The sequence below is a fragment of the Danio rerio genome, chromosome 23, assembly GCF_052040795.2.
Source record: "Danio rerio strain M-AB ecotype USA chromosome 23, GRCz13ab, whole genome shotgun sequence".
NCBI lineage: Eukaryota > Metazoa > Chordata > Actinopteri > Cypriniformes > Danionidae > Danio > Danio rerio.
In genome coordinates, this window is record NC_141043.1 from 26,764,805 (window position 1) to 26,780,141 (window position 15,337).

At 35.3% G+C, this 15,337-nt stretch overlaps 1 protein-coding gene across 44 annotated transcripts in view; it reads left to right on the top strand.

Annotated features, from left to right (window-relative positions):
• agrn (agrin) overlaps positions 1 to 15,337 on the top strand; it is a 467,750-nt gene that overhangs the window by 271,801 nt on the left and 180,612 nt on the right. For all 44 annotated transcript variants that reach the window (XR_015522907.1, XM_087305965.1, XM_087305966.1 and 41 more), the window contains 1 exon segment: positions 5,902 to 6,117. Coding sequence is in view for 43 of the 44 variants with exons in the window: in XM_087305965.1 (XP_087162091.1) it covers positions 5,902 to 6,117 (216 nt within the window). In the remaining variant the exon portion in view is untranslated.

The window sequence follows — 15,337 nt, forward strand, 5'->3', positions numbered from 1 at the left end:
TTCAGGATGATATCTTCTAAATGCAAGTTATGTCACATTTGGCAATTTTCTGTAAGGACACTCGCTTCAACTGTAGATATCCTTAAGCCTAGATGACAGATTCTGAAATCTAAAAAAAACTTTTCATCTTTAAATTTTCATTTAACAAAGACTTTTAATATTTAAATGTTTAATATTTCACTAATTATTTTACTGAATTTAGAGATTGAATTGGTGTCACAGTACAAATATCTTGAAATTGTAATTGATGAAACACTTTCTTTTAATTCTCACATTCAGAAATTAGTAAAAAAAAAAAAATCAAAAGTGATTTTAGGCTTCTATTTTAGAATTAAGAACTGCCTTTTTTTGGTTGGTAAAAGAAGCTGGTTGATAGAACATTTAAGTTGATATTGGTCTATGGTGATGTTGTCTATATGCATGCTTAGTCTCAGAGTCTGCATGCATTGGATACTGTTTACCATGGTGCATTAAGATTTATAACTAATTTTAAATCCCTTACTCATCATTGTGTGTTGTATACTAGGGTTGGTCTGCTTTGTCCATTCATAGGCTCAAACATTGGCATATCTTTGTTTCCAAATCTAAATTCATCATATCTACAGAATTGCATATGTAAAAAAAACTGTTCTTAGCTATGCCCTTCGGTCACAGGATTTTCATTTACTGTCTGTTCCTAAAGTGCAAACTGAGATGGGAAAAAAAAGGCTTTTAAATACACAGCACCTTTTGCATGGAGTATTCTACAAACAAGGTTGTAGTTTAAAGAATTGAATTTACTAAAGGCTTTTTTTAAAAGAGTATAAATGATTTAGAAATTGAAATGAGGGCTTTTAGATGTTTTGAATAGTTTGTTTGTCAATGTGTGATTCATGTTACTGCCAATTGTTTTTTGTTTGTTGTCTATTAGACCCATGTCACATGTATATTGTCTAATCTTGGCCAGGGCGCTCTTGTAAAAGAGATTTTTAATCTCAATGTGTCTTTCCTGGTGAAATAAAGGTTATATTAACTGATTGAATAGAGTATCATTGGGGTCTTACAAAGTCTTTAAATGTCTTAAATTTCAATAAAAAATAAAATAATAAAACTTTAAGCCTTAAAAGGTCCTAAATTCGCTAAAATATAGTCTTGTAGGTCTTAAATCATTTTAAACGGGTCTTAATTTTTCTATGTGCAAGTAAAGCTACCCAATCGTGCCAACACCCAATGACCAATAATATCAAAACTTTTTTTTTTTTTTTTTTTTTTTTTATTGCAAAGAGATACAAAAACTGCTGTTAGACATCAGGTAAAGAAAACTAAAGCTCCACATTCCTTTAAATGATCTTCCATTCCAATACAGAACCTATTCCAGAAGTAACCGGCCATAAGAAAAAAAATCCTTAGTGTTTAGCTCTGTTTAAATTTTCATTCCTTATGGTCTTGAAGAACCCTTTTAAAAACAACATTCACTTATTGCATCCCTCTGAATGTAAGAATAACTTAAGGTTAAATTTAGATGGTAGGAATCAGGTTTGGATTATATTTTTGGACAGGAATGATGTTGCTGGATAAACAAAATGTTTGTATTGAGGACTGCATCTGAATCTGCAAAATCAGGAGGTGCACTGACATCCAAATGCCTCAAGCTCATGTGTGGACACCTTTGCACATTCGGCCACTGATAAAAAAGGCCCATTTTGTGTCTGTCTGTCATTCTGTGGCAGCTCTGGGTTCCTGCCATAGTGGACCCTGCCTGAGGGAATTATGGAAGTTTGTGTTTTGATGGCTGTTGTGAGACAGGAAAGCAATAGAACGAGACCGTCTCAGAGGAGTTAACACAGATGCTCACCTGTCAGTATCAGAAGCGAGGGAAAGTTGTGTGTATGTGCTTGCGTGTTCTTGTATGGAGTGAAGTCAGTGATCAGGAACAGCTAGACAGATCCTAGAGCATACCGAGTGGTCATGCCACCCTGTCTGGACCTGTTCTGCTAGTCTGTGATAAGAAAAGAGAAAGTGTTTTTTTTTTTTTTTTTTTAGATCAATCATAAGAGAGCAGGTCTTCTCAGTAGAGAGCTTGTTTTGAGGCTGTTCTTGCATTGATTTGGAATAAAATGAGGTAGTATTTCTCAGTAGACGGGAGGTTTGAAATGATAGTTCACGCAGCAACTCAAATTCTGTCATTTTCTTTATGTTGTTCTAAGCCTGTATCGCTTTCTTTCATCTGTGAAGCACAAAGGAAGAAAGATGGGAGACTGTGTCGTTTGCTCTTTTTCATGCAGTTAAAATGGACATTTTACACAGATTTTGAAAGGTTATTGCCTGGTTATCTTGTTATTATGTTTCGGAAAACTTGTTAATTCTATTAAGTATGTGTTCAAATTTTCATCAGTTTATTTAAGGTTTGTTTTTGTGAGGTTTATACCTCTCAATTAAATTCAAATTGTTTATGTTCTGATCAAATGTGCTTGGTTGTATACTTTATTAATAATGTCATTTTTGTAATGCATTGAGCCACATTCATTCTGATGGTGTATATCTACAGGAGGAACACATTAATTGCTTTCAAATACTAATGCAAACATAGTACCCACTTCTAATGATATCACTCAATTGAATGGCCGTTATCAGTGGATATTAGCTGATAGATATGGGCCAGTAGGGGCCTTCTAGACATAATGGTAGGCTCAGAAGGGTGTTATCATCCATCCACATGGTTAATCAGGTATACTAATAGAGAAGACTCCAGATCCAGATCTGTTTTTACATTACTGTAACAGTTGGATTTACAGTTGGGGTAGGGATAGACGTTAATAAAAATACATTTAATGGGAAATTTAATGCATAATATAAATAATTTTCATGGTTAATCAGCTATACTATTAGAGAAGACTCCAGATCTAGATGTGTTTTTACATTACCCTGACGATTGGGTTGAGGGTTGGGGTAGGGATAGACGTTAATAAAATACAAGTAATGGGAAATTTAATAAATAATATAAATAACTCTTGTTAACTTCCAGCCACAGCAATATGTGATCTATAGCTGATTAACTATGTCGATGGATGAAAACAGCCTTCTGAGTCAACCAGTAGGCGCAGAAGGCCCCTACTGGCCCATATCTATCCATTAAATCAAGTGATAACATTAGAATAGGCTAAACATAGTCTGTATTAGTACATTGTAGGGCACTATATTTATGACATGCAGGCATTGTATGACAAAGTTTCAGATGACTGTTTTATAGTCTACTTCAGCTAGTAAAGCTGTCACATTTTGGACCACATTAAATAAGATTATAAATAATATATAAATTATTTTAAATAAATCAAATAAACTCTGGGTGCTCCGGTTTCCACCTCTACTCAAAGACATGGTCTCTAAGTGAATTGGGCAAACAAAATTGTCCACAGTGTGTCAGTGTATGTTAGGGCTGCATTATATTTTTCTGTGTTAAATATTGCCATATAAATAGAGTTTAGATAGTTGGAAAGCTCTATTTGACGGATTTCAGGGGAGTCTAAAAGTAATCAGGTACTGAAATTAACGTTTGCAATGCAAAAATACTTAGATCAAGAAAATTTTTTTATTTTTATTTTTTAATTCAGATGAAATAAGGAAAAATTAAGAATTTTTCCTTAAAACAAGTTAAATTATCTGCCAGTGGGCTACATGAAATAATCTTGTTTTCGACTAGAAACAAAAAAAATAATAATTCTAAGTAAGAAAACTTTTTTTTGTTGCATAAATCATATAAATTCCATATAAAGTGATTAAATACAAATCTGTAGCTCCTGGTCAACTATAATCCACTTAACATTAACATTGCAAATCTTTGCGATGTGACTATTTCGGATACGCACATTGTACATATATGAAATATGTGCAGTTCTAGTGTGTGTGTGTGTGTGTGTGTGTGTGTGTGTGTGTGTGTGTGTGTGTGTGTGTGTGTAAATGAGTGTGTATGGGTGGTTTTCAGTACTGGGTTGCTGCAGGAAGGGCATCTGTTGTGTAAAACATATGCTGGAATAGTTGGTGGTTCTTTCCGCTGTGGCGACCCCTGATAAATAAGGGATTAAGCTGAAGGAAAATGAATGAATAAATCAAATAACAAATAAAGAAAACCACTCACCGAAAATATGTGTGCACAACATGCTACAGTAGGTTATTTGATAATTGTAAGAAATAAATCACATAAAGTTTTATTTTGCCACCTACTGGCTGTTGTAGTGTCATATACTTGTCATCTTAACTAGCTATAGTATCTTTACAAAAATCTGTTTATTTTTGTTCTTGAAAAAGAATATCCTAAGAATATAGCTATATTTTTCCAGTATCACAGTGTTTTTCCCCTCTGATTCTAACATTCCTGTGATTTCTCAACAAGAAAAATACTAAGAGATTGATTATGTTGTTTAGAAAAGTGAATTTGCCACAATTCCCTCAGCCATTGTATTAGAAACATTGAAGCAGAAGGATTAACCACTGTTCTGTAATTGAATCTGCAATAGTGTTTGTATTAAGGCATGTGGGAATGCAGTAAATAACTTTAAATGATTATTGTTTTAGTTTCTGAACTTTTGAACAGTTTTCAAGCATCAAAAAGAACACAAAATCATTGTGAAACTATTATAAATGAGGACCAACCACCTCATGCTCTCTGTTCAAAGTTGTCTTAAATAAAACAATAGCTTTGTGTGAAAAACAGACTAAAATTTAATGAAACTGAATCTAGGTCATGAAAGTTGAATCGATCAGAATTGGATCTATGAACTGGATCAACTGATTTATATATATATATATATATATATATATATATATATATATATATATATATATATATATATATATATATATATTATGGAAGTTAATAAGTTTTTAATTCAGGGATATATTCAATATATATTCAAATTCTATATAGAAAGAGATGAGATGTATAAACCTCTAAATGCGTCCTAGATTTTTTTTTCTTTTAAAATGAGGATGTTTATCAGACTCCAATGTGGGTTTTAGTAATATCACTTTTATGGCAAAGAAAAAGTCCTTTTCATGGTCTTTTAAGTAAAATAACTCAACATAAACAAAGGAGTCTGAGGAAGAATATTAATTTTCGTCGGAAATTTTAGACAGCACTTAGAGGATTTTGCATTTGAACTCTTAATATCTTCTTTTGTATTAAACATAGAAGAGACTCAAGCATGTTTGGAACAAGTCCACGATGACAGAATTCTTTCACAAATTGGACATTGATCCTAAACCCTATGAATACGTCAAGAAAATTGTCATTGAGTCTAACCTGTTCAAATAAAAAATGTAATAGTGGGAAAGTCATGTAAATTTGTACATTATATATCGTTATTACAAAAAAAGGTTGCACAGGTACTAATTAACATGTATTAACAACACAATACAAATCCCTTAATGCTAAAAAATTTGCCATGAGGTTGTGTTGGTAACATGACTAATTTCAGTGAATAATGGGTAACATTTTTGATCTATTTATATGATCCTAAGACTTCAAAGCACTGATTGGACCATTTTCAATGTACTTCTGTGTTCTTTTTGATGTTTCAAAGCTGTTCTGTGTTCCACAGGTTAAAAATGTTAAATTACGTCAATTTTCTTTTATGAATGCACTCTCAAGAACCATGTCTTCCAAGCTGAGTGCTCGTGTCGAGACAGTGCTTTCATTGATTCAGAAAAAGAAAGCAGCTATAATAATACTGTATGTCTCTGTAGACAGGAGCTCTAAAGGTCATGTGTTAAATAAAAGAGTTTTTAAACTGAACGCTGATTTGCATGAGCTGTTATACAAGGGTCTTTTGTTATGCCCTCATATGACTGTAGTCTTGTTTAACGCTGCTTTTGTCACATGTTAGTTGCTTTCTAAAATTGATCCTGATGTCTGTGTCTCCTTAGGTTGCAGAGGGAAGTTGTGCGGATTTGGAGCGGTGTGTGAGAGAGACCAAGCTGACCCATCTAAAGGAGAGTGTGTGTGTAAGAAGATTGTGTGTACATCTGTGGTGGCGCCAGTGTGCGGATCTGACTCCTCCACCTATTCCAATGAGTGTGAGCTGGAGAAGGCTCAGTGCAATACACAGAGACGCATCAAGGTGATGCGCAAAGGCCCCTGCGGTAAGTCTAGTCACATTCGATACGCAAGCTGGACTTGTGATGACTTTTGTTGTAAGATTAAACTGAAAACTCACTCAGAAGAGTCCTTCATGGATCCTTACTTTCCAAACTTTTCTCCCTTGCTGTGGAACATAATAATTTTTTTTCTAGAAAAAGTCCTGCTTAGTTTAGTTTAGTTTAGTTTAGTTTAGTTTAGTTTAGTTTAGTTTAGTTTAGTTTAGTTTAGTTTAGTTTAGTTTAGTTTAGTTTAGTTTAGTTTAGTTTAGTTTAGCTTAGTTTGGGTGACACCGTGGCTCAGTGGTTGCCTCACAACAAGAAGGTTGCTGATTCGTGTTCCGGCAGGGTCAAATGTCGTTTTTGTGTGGAGTTTGCTTCTTCTCCCCGTGTTTGTGTGAGTTTCCTCTTGGTGCTCCGGTTTATAGGTGCGCTATAGGTAAATTGAATAAGCTTAACTGGCCATAGTATATGTGTGTGGGTATGGGTGTTTTCCAGTGCTGGGTTGGAGCTGGAAGGGTATCCGCTGTGTAAAACATATGCTGGATAAGTTGGCGGTTCATTCCACTGTGGCGACCCCTAATAAATAAAGGTACTAAGCTGAAGGAAAATGAATGAATGAATGAATGAGTTCAGTTTAGATTGGTTTGGATTGGTTAGATTAGGTTATGTTAGGTTATGCTTAGTTTAGTTTAGTTTAGTTTAGTTTAGTTTGGTTAAGTTAAGTTAAGTTAAGTTAAGTTAAGTTAAGTTAAGTTAAGTTAAGTTAAGTTAAGTTAAGTTAAGTTGGGTTAGGTTAGGGTAGGGTAGGTTAGGTTTGGATTGTATTGGTTTGGTTAGGTTAGGTTAGGTTAGGTTAGGTTAGGTTTAGTTAGCTTTACTTTGGTTCGGTTTACTTTACTTTAATTTGGTTAAGTTAAGTTAAGTTAAGTTAAGTTAAGTTAAGTTAAGTTAAGTTAAGTTAAGTTAAGTTAAGAGTCAAGCATTGTTTCCCAACCATGTTCCTGAAGTCACACCAACAGTACACATTTTCAACTTCATCCTAATCAAACACAGCTTAACCAACTCATTAGAACATTTGAAGAGACTCCAAAACCTGAAATAAATAGGTCAGATAAGGGAGATATTTAAAATATGGATTGTTGGTGTGTTTTAAGGAACAGGGTTGGGAAACGCTGGTTTAAACTACAGAATATTTTATAAAATGTATGAATTAATCTATCAGACTATTTGCCAAAATAAATATATTTTACAAGAATATTTTACAAGAAAAAAGGCTAATGGTATTTAAAAAATAACATTTAGTGAGGTACTTTTTATTTTATTATTTTATTACAGTTTATTGATATTTTTATTTATCTATTTAAAATAATTGTTTATTGTACATATATGGGATTTAAAGTCTTGACACATTTTCAATGACTCACACTTGCTTTTTTTAAAAGCATTTTAAGCATTTTTGATACACATCTCAAACACCTGTTTTTCCACTTGTTATTATACCTTTCCACATTTTTGAATCCTGATATGAACAGACAATCTGTGACATAAAGAATACAAGTCTGTTCATCACGTACGTTCCAACCAATTTCATCCTATGAATGATAACTACGTTTTCTCGTGCCTGTGGACCGGTCCAGCGTGAAGCATAATTTTGTGATTTGCCAGAACATGTTGTACAAACCCTTCAAAAGAGGTGTAATTAGCCACATCACATGCTGTCCTGCAGGAAATGATCAGGCCTGAGGAATGAGAGCTCCGGCCTAGCAGAACTCCAGCCTTCGTTCAGAAACGCATTAAAGATCACACTGTCCCGGTGTGTTAATGCAGTTGAACTTCGGGCTCCATGCTAATAGACGGCGGCTCCACGGCAGGGCTTTAATGGGCAGGAGCCTCCCTGCTATTGCGCTAATGAAATTGAGAGTGTGGCTATCAGGGGTCACATCTCTCTCGCTCAAATGGGATCAGCAGTCTTAGATAAGGGCCAGATCTGTGTTTCTCCTGGGCAGAAAGGGTGAGACTGAAGCTGGGAGTTAAGTTAGAGGCTGTTGTTTGTTTATTTTTTTGGCAGGTTTTAGTTGAATGTGTATTTAAAATCAAGCCAAATTAACCTGTAATAAAACTTTTATTCTTGATACATAAAATAGTAACAGAGACACCAATATATATTACAGATATCTTGGATGGCCTGGAAGAGAACACAAACAGAGCCAAAAATTAGCCAAAAAGGGACTAGACTTTACTTGAATGGTGTGTTTATAGGACATATTCATAAGTACATTCATAGACTATTCAGAAATCATAAAACTTTTATAATCATCATGAAATATCTCATATAAAAATGTCATATGATTGAGATTTTATGCATGCTTATGACAACTGCCCTTAAGTGTCATTCACTCAGTTATGCCATTTTAAATGCTAAGAAGACATTGTTTGAGATATCTTTGTTATGAAACCCTGACATAAATAGACATCATAACCTGTCTTTGTCTTTGTCATGACTACTTGATATTATAAAGACAACAAAACCAGTCAATGTCTTTGTCTTGACAAGTTGACATTACCAACAAATACAGTTTAATGACAAATGCATTTTGTTTCATTGAAAAAAGTTGATCATAAATATATTGAAGACAATTATTTAGCACAGATTAATGACTAGCAATATTGTATTGGTTATGTCAAGTTGTCATGATATAAACATGTTGTGATGTATTTGTTTATGTAAAGTTTTCATACGAAAGACAAATCAAACAGTGAGTACATATACACATACATATAATACCAATAATCCAATTTTAATACGATTAAGACATTACCATGTAAACAGCTATTCTTAATTAATATAATACAATTCAGGTCACAATAGAACTAAACTAAAATTTAATTAAGACATGTGGATTGTGCCTATTTTAGTCGCATTATTGAAGTGCAGTACAGACATGTAAACAACTTAATCAAACTATTACCATCATGTAGGATTTTCGCCACATTTTGCGCCAGAATATTTCATACACACATGGGTTTTTTGACACAATTCTCTGCACCTACTGAATCAGTAAAGGACCACAGACACCTGCAACATGAAATGCTTAGGTTTTTTCCCATATGACTTGCTGTATCAAATTCTATTAAAACAACACTCTTCCAGCAGGTCATACATCCAATATCTCGTTTGTCATGGGGGCATGCATAAAATGTTCCTGAATTTAATTTGCTGACTTTAACTGCCAAACTGCAGTTAAAGTCGGCAAATTAAAAATAAAACACCTGAAATTACATAATTGTATGTAATTTATCTGAATAACTTTGCAGAAAACGTGGATAACGTGGTGACACAATGACGTTAATGGAATTATGTGCTAAACAGGTAAAACAGGATCATAAAAGGAAAATAAAAACTCATGTAAACACCTTAATCATATTATAGACTCATTTAGATTAAGGCAAATATTTGATTACTGATGTCCATGTAAACATAGTAAGTGTCATCTCTCCATTTAAATTTACATAACTGAACTTAATAACACTTAATAACAGTATGCATAATACCTCCTTCATTCACGACATGTCATGTTATAGTTATAAAGGTCATGGCAGTATTATAAACATCCCCTATAATTAAACTATTACCAAAAATGTTTTTTTTTAATGGAGGTGATTATTTGATTAAGTAATGAATGTTCATATTTACTATTGTCATCCTTGATTAATCTAAGTTGAGAGTAAAAATTAAAGTCAAAATTAATATAATTAACAAAACATTTGAAAGTTAAACAGGATAACATGTATAGCTGGTAAGTTTCTCAATTCAAGCTGCATTGGCAGGAGTGCCAAAGGGTTAATTTGGACCCCCGGGCACAAGATAAGAGGTGAGAAATGCACCGAAGTGGCGCGTGTTTTCAGAGATGAGCAGGGGAGCGTGGGTGCTCTGATAATATTGAACTCTAGTGTGTAAACAGAGTCTCCAGCTGTTTGTGCAAGTGAGTCAGTCAGGCAGTCAGTCATTCATAGAGTGAGAGTGTGTGAAGCTCATTCCAGTCTGACCGTATGCTGGAGCTCATCTGGATTGGCAGTAGCGCAGCGGAGCATCGGGCCTGAGCGATTGATCAATAGAAGGATTGATCATATGTGTGCAGAGCACGTCTGGAATTACTGTGATTGCCAGGAGCGCTCTCTTTTCTCACTCTGTCTTTTTTATTTATTTATTTTTTATTTTATTATGTCTGTTCACCTCCAGCCTGATGAAAAGCGCTCTTGAGTACCCGCAGCACGAAAGAGGTAAAAACCTGTGCATCAAATATTCACTCCCGAAACCAGGCCTACAACTTAAGCTAGCCGCTGAGGCTGAAACTGTCGGCTTCTGTTGTCTAAATGAGGTTATTCTGCTGTACAGGAGAGCGGGGGTGGAAAAGCCTTAACCTCAGGGTATCATGGGAAGCTGCTTAATGGAGGAATCAATATGTTTGTCCCGTTATTGACGGCTGAAACTGTGTTCCTTCACTTGGGAAGTATGGCTCATTTCTCCCATATTCTTTACCTGCTGTAACTCCAGGTATCGATGCTGTTGGATGCATTTGGGTCGTTTTTCTCCTTCAGTTGTTTCTCATGCTGTCCAACGTCTGATGAGCTACATGCGAGTTTCATTGTCCTGTATTCATGTCAGAGCTGAAGTTCATCCAAGCACATAACGCTTGCTGAAGCCATGAGAGATTGTTGATTCATGATCGTTCTGCAAACACATCTCAGTCAATATTAAAGAAACTCTCTGAGTTTACCCTGAGGCGAAGCAGCATTGGGGATACACTGTTTGAACGCATTATAACAGTGATCCATCTGAGAAGAATAGGACAGAGTGTTTTCAAAGAAATGTGTGATTAATAAAGCTTGGATGTAGATGAAAGTGGGCTTTAATTAAAGCTTTGCTGAAAGGTGTAAAACGACTGTGGTACTAGTGGAATTAACTTGTGTTGCATAAAATAATTATTTTTTTATAATTTATATAATCTAGAAGATATATTGATGGGTTGAAGTAAATAAAAATAAAGTAGAAATGCTTATAACATTTAGTTTTGGCTTAGTTAAGGTATCCTTTGTTATTTAATTATTGATTTATTTATACTTATTCACCATTATTACTCATTATTGTTTTTTCACTATTATTATTAATTATGTATTATTACACATTATTTTGTTATTTTGTTATTGTATATATAATATTTTATTTAATTCACTGAAATATCAAATATTTGACAAATAATTAATCTACTATCGGTGTATCCAAAATGATTTGTACATGTTTTTGTAAATGACACACCATTTTTAACCGCCAAAAATTATTGGTCCGAATATATAATTTTCTGTTTTTTGGCCATGAGAGAAAACATTCCAAAAGTATGAGGTGGGAAAAAAGCTATGCTGTGCTATGCTGCACTGTCTAGCAGTATTTGACTGGTTTCACTCTCCCTTCAGCCATATTCACATGCGTGGTGTGAATTGGCTTCCACACTGGACCCGGAAAGCTCTGCTCTATGAAAAACTTTCATTTCAATGGCTACTATGATCAAGGGTGGTTTGTCATCTTGCTGGCCAAGGCACAAAAGCAGCGGAGCGCACCATTGACCTGCTGTCAAAACGTATATTAGCTTAAAATTCCACTCATATTTGGATGAACACACAGAAAAGCAAATAATGCACCAACAGGATAAGTTTTTATGTAATATACTTGTTCTTGCTGCTTGCAATAGCACCATTGTGAGTCATTCCAATGCTGGTAAAGTTAGGCATCTTGACTGCTAAAATTTTGCTTTGTAAAAAAATATTATGTTAATTTTTTGTAGTTTTAGTTTGAAAAAATGTCAATTTTAAAAAATTTAAAAAGGTGACCTGATTTTATTGAGCAAAGAAAATCAATAAGTAATTTTTACAAAGTATATTTGGTTTCCATTTTTGGCTAAGTTCATCAGTAAGTTGATGTTTTATCCCTGAAATGTTCAATATGACGATGCATTTCTAATATAAGTAATGATTTGGTTGGGTTTAAATCCCTTCAGTTGAAGTACATCTTCAAATGGTATGTGATTGAAAGCATAAATCATGCTTTGTCATCAATCTATGAATAAGTTGCTTATATTTTCATTTTCTGAATCAGATAAAAAGCCACATTTATCACTGAGGCAATTCACTCATCCACTTCTATCTCCATTATTAGACACATAGTGTGAAAACGCCCTGTTTGGTTGATTTTTCTCCGTGATGTCTCGTTATTCAGGCACAGCCAGGGTCTTGGTGACACCTCCACGGCCACTGGGTTCGGCAGCCGCCGCCGGTGGCACGTATCCAGCCCTGCCTCGTGCAAATGAGTTTTGCGCTCACCCTGTTCCACCCCTGTGTCGGCTCTTGTGCTCGTGCGTGGAGACACTCGCCACAACACATTCACCTGTCTCCGTGACAGGAGACTCAATTCACACTCATCTGCGGCTTCTTGGCTTCCATACTCCTTCTGTAGAAAAAAAAAACCCTGTGGTTGCTCGCGCTCAGACTAAATTTAGCTGGGGTTACATACGACACAGACTGGACCTGTCCACCAGCGCACAATTATAGCCAGATCGACACTCTCCTTCAATAATGGAGTTCTTCAAATGAATTCTGGAAGCAGATGCTCTGATCTAGCAACATCTGTCAAAGTGAAGTTGTTTATTTTTCTTCTGAAAATGCACTCAGCTGTAAACCAATGTGATATATTCTGAAAAATGTTGCTAATATGCTTCAGTATGATGTCACTAGAGGTCTACAGAGGGCTGCATAGGACATTAAACCAACCTAATCTGTACTCCAAATATTTAGACCCCCAAAATTAGATTTTAAATGAGCCTCCATGTTGTGTTAAATCTAATCTTTGAAGCCCAGATTTTGAAGTGATGGCAGAAGATCTAGACTCCCTCACAGAAGCTATTGGCCAAGGGACAACCAATAGAAAGTCTGATTGATGTAAAATAACCAATCGAAATTAATTTAACTCCATGGCATACAGGAAAATGTAATGTTTTTTTTTTTTGCAATACCATATTATCAATGGTTGTGATTGTATGGCTCAAGCTAAAATTATGGAAGTCTTTATAAACATTTTTACTTAGTCCTGGTATATGCTGATCATCATAATTGCAAATCTGATGTAGGATTTAGGATTTAGTGCCACAATGGCACTTTCCAGGCAGACCATTAAAGAACAAAACACACAGGCCTCCCAGAGGTCCTGTAGAACTTAACAAATCAGATGAAAATTTTAGATTAAACTTTGTTTTTAATTATATGTCCCTTATGCATCAAACAATCAGCCAGCAGTGATTGGAAGTTGTCACTTGTCTTATAGCAACCACAGCTACTCTATATAGGAACACCCAGATGTCAATGTGAATATGATCAGTGCCATCGCCAGAGCTTCATTTAGCTACTTATCGCCTGGAGAATGAGGATACTTCTTACACAAAATCTCTTTCTCTTGCTCTCCTCCTCTCTGTCTCTCTCTCTGTGTGTGCAGTCCTGTACTCACTTGCGAAGAGGGGAGGATGTAGTGTCGAAGTGAGATAAGGCAGATTACAGCAGGACAGGCACATTAAAAAGGCACATTTTCCACGCTCTCGCTTCTAATACCAGATGGGAGCTTTTTACAACTTATTCATGTATTCATGCATTTGACTGGCCTGAATAATGCATTGTTATTTTTAACCCGTGCCGCACTTGAGTGGAGTATTGAGAGTGACAATCAGGGACTTAGCAACCATTATAACGTTTCTGCCACTTGAAATTTCCCAGAGTTACTTCCCAATTTTGGGCCAATGATGATTGCGGTTTAAGAGCTTCATTTAGTGGAAAGAGTGTTGAGAATAAAAATTATAGGCAGATCCCTGAAAGTTTTACATCCAGCGTTTGCATCAGTTGTAGATCGATTGATCATGATTAAATGATCTAATTAATATTCATGAACAAGCTGATGGTTTCATTTTACTGTCCCTGAAAATGGTTCATTTCAATAACTTTGTAAAGAAGCAGGTTTTAAAAAATAAATAAGAATGTGATGTCATCAGCATCATACACATCATACACTGTGTGTAAATATGACACTTTTTATTATATTTTTGTACTTTCTTGTCACATGATTTTCACAGATGCACACTAAAAATGCCTGGTTAGTTTAACCCAGTTCTAGGTGTAATTGGGGCTAAACCAACTTCTGGGGTATTTTATTTCAGTTAAATTAATAGGACCAATTTTAACCAAGTGTTTGGGTTAGTCCATATTTGACCCAATTTGGGTTTAAATAATCCAGCGTTTCTTACTCACATGTGAAAAATGAACACAAGTATTTCTAGGCTAGTTTCTATGCTGGGAGCCCAGTCAAGACCAGCTGTGTTCAGCTTAAACCAGGCAGGCCAAGCTGGTTGTAGCTGGTTTTAGCTGGTCATTTTCCAGCCTGACCATCTCAGACCAGTATGGAAAAGCCAAAACCCTCTACAACCTGGTCTACCAGCTAAAACCAGCCAACCAGCCTAGGTTATTTATTTATTTATTTTTTATTTTTTAATCCCTATAGAATCAAAACCACTGGAAAGGTGTGTGAGATTTATTGTGCTGTAACTATTTCAGTTAAAACAATATGTGTTACTCTGCATTTCCCACATCTATACTGTACTTCAACCATGCGCCTACACTGATATTTGATGACCACACATTATGCGTCAGGACACACTCTGTGCTTTTGAAAGTAAATCATAACGACATCTTAAAGAAACAATCACAGCTGATTGGGTATGATTATATTTTGCCGATGAAAACAACATCTGAATGCGCTCTGGTACTTAAATGCATGCGCTCGCTGTGCCAGATAATGATTATTGACTGTTACATCCAGCTCCCTGTTTGTGTAGCACACAGTCAGACACATTCCCACAAACCAGTAGCACACAACCACTGCCCTTCCCATCATCTTGCGGATAATAAGCTGCTGTTTGTCCTTATACTTACCCCTTCCTTTTTCTTATTCGGTTTTCCTCCTTCCAAAAGAATAGCACCACTAAACAAGATGAGTTCATTTCGGCTCATAATTACATTTCGCTACGACGATGTCCTTCTTTTCAAAGACCTTTCTTGAAGCACGTACACAAACACATGCCACTTTACCTGCGCACACATTCGAGAATGCACAAGTACAAAGCCATTCATG